The sequence below is a fragment of the Myotis daubentonii genome, chromosome 15 (assembly GCF_963259705.1).
Source record: "Myotis daubentonii chromosome 15, mMyoDau2.1, whole genome shotgun sequence".
Classification (NCBI taxonomy): Eukaryota; Metazoa; Chordata; class Mammalia; order Chiroptera; family Vespertilionidae; genus Myotis; species Myotis daubentonii.
In genome coordinates, this window is record NC_081854.1 from 46,424,820 (window position 1) to 46,431,422 (window position 6,603).

The 6,603-nt window shown below is 54.9% G+C and overlaps 2 protein-coding genes across 2 annotated transcripts in view; both read left to right on the forward strand.

The window, feature by feature from the left end:
* Positions 1 to 3,596: 3,596 nt before the first annotated feature.
* AGRP (agouti related neuropeptide) lies at positions 3,597 to 5,146 on the forward strand. Its single transcript, XM_059667760.1, has 4 exons — positions 3,597 to 4,223; positions 4,343 to 4,472; positions 4,655 to 4,740; positions 4,951 to 5,146. The coding sequence occupies exons 1-4, from the start codon at positions 4,194 to 4,196 to the stop codon at positions 5,131 to 5,133; spliced, it is 429 nt and encodes a 142-aa protein (XP_059523743.1). The 5' UTR covers positions 3,597 to 4,193; the 3' UTR covers positions 5,134 to 5,146.
* A 735-nt stretch (positions 5,147 to 5,881) lies between these two features.
* ATP6V0D1 (ATPase H+ transporting V0 subunit d1) overlaps positions 5,882 to 6,603 on the forward strand; it is a 38,470-nt gene continuing 37,748 nt past the window's right edge. The window contains exon 1 of the mRNA XM_059667773.1: positions 5,882 to 6,097. Coding sequence (XP_059523756.1) covers positions 5,968 to 6,097 — 130 coding nt within the window. The 5' untranslated portion in view covers positions 5,882 to 5,967. The remainder of the gene's footprint in view (positions 6,098 to 6,603) is intronic.

Sequence of the window (6,603 nt, forward strand, 5' to 3'; positions counted from 1 at the left end):
AGAGCGAGTTAGAGCAAGGCTAGGGAGTCTCTGGGCCTGAGCCTCCTTACAGTCTGAAGAAGAGGTGTTCCGCTACCAGCTGGCCCTGCACCCCACCCCACTCTCCCTGGCTTGACTCCAGCCTACACTTTCATTGGCAACAAGCAAGACCACAAAGCCTAGCTGACCCCAGAATCAGAAGCTTCAGGTCACCATGGCCTTGACCTGGTCTCAGTTTAGATGCCGTGGTACAGTGCTGGTCATTCAGCACGCCCTCCATAGTTCTCGAATGAATGGGAGAATGGCAAGTGCTGGCATTCGTGCAACAAACATGGAGCTCCTGATCACAGTGGGACCCCCTTCCGCTGAGGGTTCAAGACACCAGTCTGAAATAACCCCCATCCACCCTGCTCCCCTTCCCGGATGATGAGGGAACCATACCTCTCCAGGCAACCTCTGCCTTTTGGAAATCTTATAGATGAGCCACAGGGCCATGGGCAGGGGCAGGGGCAGGGGCAGGGGCAGTGCACTGGGTTGGGGACCTGGGTTTCAGGATGAAGCTGGACTGGGGAGAGCCAGTGGGAGTTTAGGGCTCTGCTGCCCCCTGCTGGACCAATCAGGAAACACGCTCTATTTTGCAGGAGGCACAGAGCATCCACACTCTCCCCTTTTTCCTCCCTGAAGCCAGGATCCCCATGTTCGGAGTTCCCAGCCTCACAAATAGGTTCTGCATCCCCCAGGTATCCAAGATCTCCCACCCAGAACATCCCACCCATTTCTGAAAGTCCTTTGCCAACAAGAATTGTCCTGGGAACATCGGGTCGATTTCTGACCAGTAAGACCACTTAGATATTAGCGAGGGAAATGGGCTCCCGAGGAGGGGTCTTTTAGAGACTCCTATGAACATAGGAGGAAAGGTAAATGTAAGGTTTGACAAAAATCAAAGAAAATAGAAAATGATAGAAACTTAATTGAAACAACATTTGATACATCAAGCCAAAGATTGGTTATTTGCAGAAACTAATAAAATTTGACAACCCAATGGAAAATTCACTTACATATATAGCTACAGATAGAGTGAGAAAGCTATAACAAGAAACCCATAGGCTGTGTTTTGGGCCAATTCACTGGTGGTGGGAGGTAGGTGACACATGCTGGAGGGCGGAGGAGGGTGGGCTGGGAAAGGGCATAAACATGTTGGTTTCCTTCTGTGGACTCCACTTGGCTTTGTGGGTGGCATGAGTGCTGCTATGTTCTGGGCCTGTGCACACTCACAGCAGTTGGACAGTGGAAGGTGGCTAAGATGTTTGCTGACTGGCTCATGGGCTGACTGAACCAACTCTAGGGGTAGCTGATCCCAGGTGGGAAAAAAGTCTATGACTGTTTACCAGGCTGGGGCCCTTCGGAGGGAACCAGGACTGGGACAGAGCCTGTGCCAGTGTTAAGCTGTATAATTAGGCAGCTTGATAAACCACGTGCCAGTTATGGGCCCAGGAAACTTACAATGTCCCTTGCCTGGAATTTCCCCAGCTCCTACTCAGGCTTCATGACTGAGTAAAGGTCTCCTCAACTAGGAAGCTTTCTCTAACTAACTTCCTTCCCCCTTGCTGAGCGAGAGTGGGTGCCATCCTGCCCATCCTTCTTTTATGAAAGCACTTATCCCACTGCATTTAAAATTTTTTCTTTTATTTTTTAAAAAATATTTTTTTATTGACTTCAGAGAGGAAGGAAGAGAGAGCTAGAAACATCCATGATGAGAGAGAATCATAGATCGGCTGCCTCCTGCAAGTCCTCCACTGGGGATCGAGCCCACAACCTGGGCATGTGCCCTTGACCAGAATCGAACCTGGGACCCTTCAGTTCGTAGGCCGATGCTCTATCCACTGAGCCAAACCAGCTAGGGCTAAATTTTTCTTTTCTTTTAAATTTTCATCATGGCAAATTTCTAACATAAACAAAAGCAGCATAATAGGATAATATAGCCCATGTACCCATCACCCAGTTTCAACAATTACCAACCCATGAACAATTCTGTTTCTTCTATATCACCTCCACTACCCGCCCCCCCCCCTACTTTGGATTATTTTGAAGCAAATCCCAGACTTCCTATCATTTTATCAGTGAATACTTCATTATGTTTCTCTGAAAGATGAGTCCTATAAAAAAAAGAAAAAAGAAAGCATAACCATAACACCATTATCACCACTAAAAAAATTTCACAATTCTTCCTTAGTGTCATCAAATATCCAATGTTTATATTTCTCTGATCATCCCACTATGTTTTGATGGTTTTCTTGACTGTATCTCCCATGGGCCTGATCAGGGACCCGGCTGCCTGTGTGAGTGCCTCAGTCCTTGGCTATCACTGTTCATGGGGCTGAGAGACCTGTGTGCACACACCCAGCTGATGACAGTCACTGCTCCGTAGGTGAGTAAAGACCCTGAGTGCCTGAGTGAGAGGAGGCCTCGCCCTAGAATATGAAGAACTGTCCTTAGCACGTGTGCTGACCAGGCTCATCTCAACTCAGCCGGGCACCTTTCTAAAATATACACGCAGTCCCTGCTCCCCACCACTGTCTTTTCGGCCAGAATCTCCAAGGATGGGGCCAATGCACAAGAATTTGGGGAACATGCCTCAGGTATATGTATATTTGATGTATTGCCCTTTCTAACACCTAGTGGCCCCCACCAGAATGTCGTCACACACGGGCGCCAGATACCTTCATTCTGCACCACTCTGAGAAGAGAAAGCCCTTGGGTGGGCCACCAGGCCCAACAGCCTCTTGCAGAGAAAGCTCAATGTCCAAGGAGGCCTTGACACCAGCTTGGCTTTGTGACAGAGTCACCAAAATAGCCAGCAGAGAAACAGGGACTGACCCTTTGCTGGATTATTCGGGGACCACCTCCTCAGAGAGGCTTTCCCGGAGTCCCCAGCCTCCTCCCCGACCCCCAGCAGCAGTGGGACCCTCTGAGCTCCTAGGACTGTTACCCTGAGCCAAACACAAGTGAGTCCAATGCCAACCTGATCCTAGGCCAGACCTCAGTGGAAGAAACTGCCACAGGGCCACCCTCTGTGGACATCTCTTCCCCATGCAGCCCAGACCCCAACACCAATTGTTGGTGTTGGCACCAGGCCAAGGGACCCCAGATGGCAACCTATGATTTCCACCCGCTGCTGAGGGAACTTCCTCAGGCCTTCGCCTGGTCAGAACAGCCTGTGTGAACCTGGGCCACACACAGCCCCTTCCTCCTCCTCCCGCTGCCTTGGGCCAGCCCATTTTGTACACGGAGGCCTTGAAGCTGATTCAGATTGCATCCCTTTCCCTGACGGGCAAGTGTGTGATAAACCGCCCTCCAGAGAGGTGAGGGGCGGCAGGGGTCCTGTGTGTCCCACCATCTCCACAAAAGGGCAGTCCTCACCACAGCCTCGTGCTGCTGAGCCCAGACGTGGGCAGAGCCCTAACCATGTAGGGAGGAAGGGAGCAACCATTAGCACTAATGAGGCAGGCGGCTTGAAAGCTTTTTACTTGGAAGCTGCTCGCCCACCCAGGGAACAGACCGTTCTGCTTCCTTGGCTTCCAGGAACCCCAGGCAGAAAGGGGTTTGGGGACAGAAGGGGTGGGGGTCTTGAAAAGGCCTGGAGGGAGAAGAAGGAGAGAGGAAGAGCCAGGGATGGAAGCAGGAGGAGCTGGTGTTGGCTAGGTGGGTTTCTCTCTTCCATTCCCCCCCCCCCCCAAAAAAAAACCCAGGACTCTAGGTCTGCACCCACCTCTGCTTCACTCTGGCCACTGGCCCATCACCCCCTTCAATGCCCTTGACCCAAGTTCCTGGAAGCAAAGCAAACAACATGCCCTACAGTGTCTGATTGAGCATCTCCGGGCCCACAAATTAAATTAAGCTCTCAGGACTGCCTGCCTTGTTACTGCTAATGGCTCCAGCCTGCCCCCAACGGGTCCCTGTCCTGTCAAAATTCGGGGGCCCTGGGCACCCTATCTTGTTCCCAAACTTTAATTGGCTCCTGGAGACCTCACACACAATTGGAGGTGGTCACCCTCTTATAGAGCACCCAGAAACTCGGGTTTCAGGGAGAGAGGCTTAAACTGTACGTCCCCTCTTCTGGGGAAGGCCCCTCATATCCTGGCTTCAGGGAATAGTCACGTGTGGGCCCTTCATTAGACTCTGCTATATAAGCGGAGGGCACAAGGTGGCCAGGAATGCTCGGGGCAAGGATCCAGCAAGCAGAAGTAAGTCTCAGGCTGGGCAGAGATTCCTGTTCTCTGGGGGCTCTCTTGGGGGTAGGGCACTTAGAGGGTGCATCCAGGGATGAGGAGGGACTAAGTGTTGGGTCTTCCTGCCGAGCCAGGCCATGCTGACTGCAATACTGAGCTGTGCCCTGCTGCTGGCACTGCCTGCCATGGAGGGGGCCCAGATGAGCTTGGCACCCCTGGAGGGCATCAGAAGGCCTGACGAGGCCCTGTTCGCAGAGCTGTCAGGTCAGTGTGGGCAGGGGTGGGTCTGGGTGGGGCCTGGATACCCTCTGGCCACAAACTATTTAGTCTGGTAGGAGCCCTTCTTCTCTCTTCCCAATCCCAGGCCTGGGAAGTGGGCGTTTTGTGCATGGCAGGGGTTGGGGGGTGGGGGTAGGGGGATTTTGCTCTCACATCATCTGTCACAGACCTGGGCCTGAGGCGTGAGCTGAAGCGGACAGCTGTAGAACAGGCAGAAGAGGCTCTGCTGCAGGAGGCCAAGGACTTGGCAGAGGTAACTGGCTGTTCAGGGCAAGGGGTGAGGCTACAGGCCTTGGGAGGGCACATCGGGCATGGTTCCCACTCTCCATTACCTGACACTCCCCGCCCCCCTTTACCTGGAGCAACCTTGCAGACCCCCATGCTCCACTGCCATCCCACTTGCTTGGGGCAGGTGAGGTCCCTGGACTTGCCTTCGGAGGCTCATGCTCTCGCATCCCTGCAGGCGCTAGATCCGGAAGAACGGGAGCCACGCTCCCTGCGTCGCTGCGTGCGGCTGCACGAGTCCTGTCTGGGACACCAAGTACCGTGCTGTGACCCATGTGCCACGTGCTACTGCCGGTTCTTCAACGCCTTCTGCTACTGCCGCAAGCTGGGTACTGCCGTGAACCCCTGCAGCCGCACCTAACCGGTCAACGTCAGGGTCGGGGCTGTGACGGGGTGGGGGTAGAGGGGCGTGAATAAAGTTTGGGACCAACCCCAAGGCTGTGACATTATTTCAAACGTGGTCTTTGGAGCGGATAGGTCATGGCAGGCCGCCAAATCTAAAACCTCATACCTACCCCAGGGCCTGTGTTATCCCATCATCTGAGTTACTTATACGCACACTCTTAGGGCACCAGGCGCCGTTGGGGAAGCAGAGGAGAGCCGCTCTTCAGCCCTCGAGAATCTTAGGGGAAGAGAGGCAGGGGGCATCGCGCGGGAGAGGGGCTGTGACTTCTGGCGAACAAGCATTAGGTTCCAGGGCCTGCTTGCAGCTAACTCGATGTGTGACCCCCAGCGAAGGCCGCCCTTGCCATACCTGTTCCCCTCGGGGGAAGGCGGACTCCACAGTCTGGAATATTTCCAAGCATAAATAGCTCTCATCTTCACTCCGCGCGCCCTCATAGCGCCAGATACACCAGACCGGGGAAAGCTCGGGGACCCGATTCAATTTCCACGGCACGGGCACCACCGCGCGGCGGGTCTTAGACACTCCAAGCGGCTCCAGCCGAGAGCCAGAGGCGCTCTTTCCCTCTGCGCGCAGGCGCCAGGGGGCCGTCCCAGCCCGCACCTGCGCAATGCGTCCACTAGAAGCCACCCGGAAGAAGGGCACCACTCAGAACCCTGCCCCGCGGTAGTCACGTGACCCTCTTTGCGTGTCACCTGATGCGCCTGACAGTACGCTGCGGGCGCCGAGTCAGCTGATCTTGGAGTTGCTCTGCGTGCCTGCGGGTCGGGCTTCTCCGGTCCCTCCGCAGCCATGTCGTACTTCCCGGAGCTATACTTCAATGTGGACAATGGCTACTTGGAGGGACTGGTGCGCGGCCTGAAGGCCGGAGTGCTCAGCCAGGCGGACTACCTCAACCTGGTGCAGTGCGAGACGCTCGAGGGTGAGCCGCGGGCTGGGGTGCCCGGCCTTGAAAGGCCGGCGAGGAGGCTAGCGAGGGCCTGTGGGTTCCGAGTTCTGTGCGGGGAAGCCGATGGCGGGGGTTCTAGAAGCGCCTGAGAGGCTTCGTTCGGAATCGGGGGCTGATGGCGGGGTCGCTGGAAAGGGATCTACCTCCAGCTGCCGTTCGGCTCAGGCCTAAACGCAAACAAAGCTTTAAAACCTCAGTGGTTCGCCTGTCCTGGGGCCGTCTCTTCCCCGGTTATGGCCCCCATGTAGTTTGGAAGCGAGGGTCTCTAGGGAGTGAGTGGTTGGTCGGTGGGAGATGTGCCCATACAAGGTCTCTTTACCCTTAGCCAGAGTGAGCTGTCCCGTGGCAACGGAAAAGCCCCCCCACTTACCTCGTAACACGTACACCAGGGCTTTGGGGATCATTGTGTCTTCTTGTCCGAGGGGTGAACCTTCCTGGGGAATTGCTGAGGCTGCTTAGACTTTCCCCCCATCGCGGAA

Bases quoted from the DNA above. Each gene is read 5' to 3' on its own strand.
- AGRP (XM_059667760.1), top strand. From the start codon at position 4,194: ATGCTCGGGGCAAGGATCCAGCAAGCAGAA. The intron at 4,224-4,342 runs GTAAGTCTCAGG...CTGCCGAGCCAG, and splicing joins CAAGGATCCAGCAAGCAGAA to GCCATGCTGACTGCAATACT. The intron at 4,741-4,950 runs GTAACTGGCTGT...GCATCCCTGCAG, and splicing joins AGGCCAAGGACTTGGCAGAG to GCGCTAGATCCGGAAGAACG.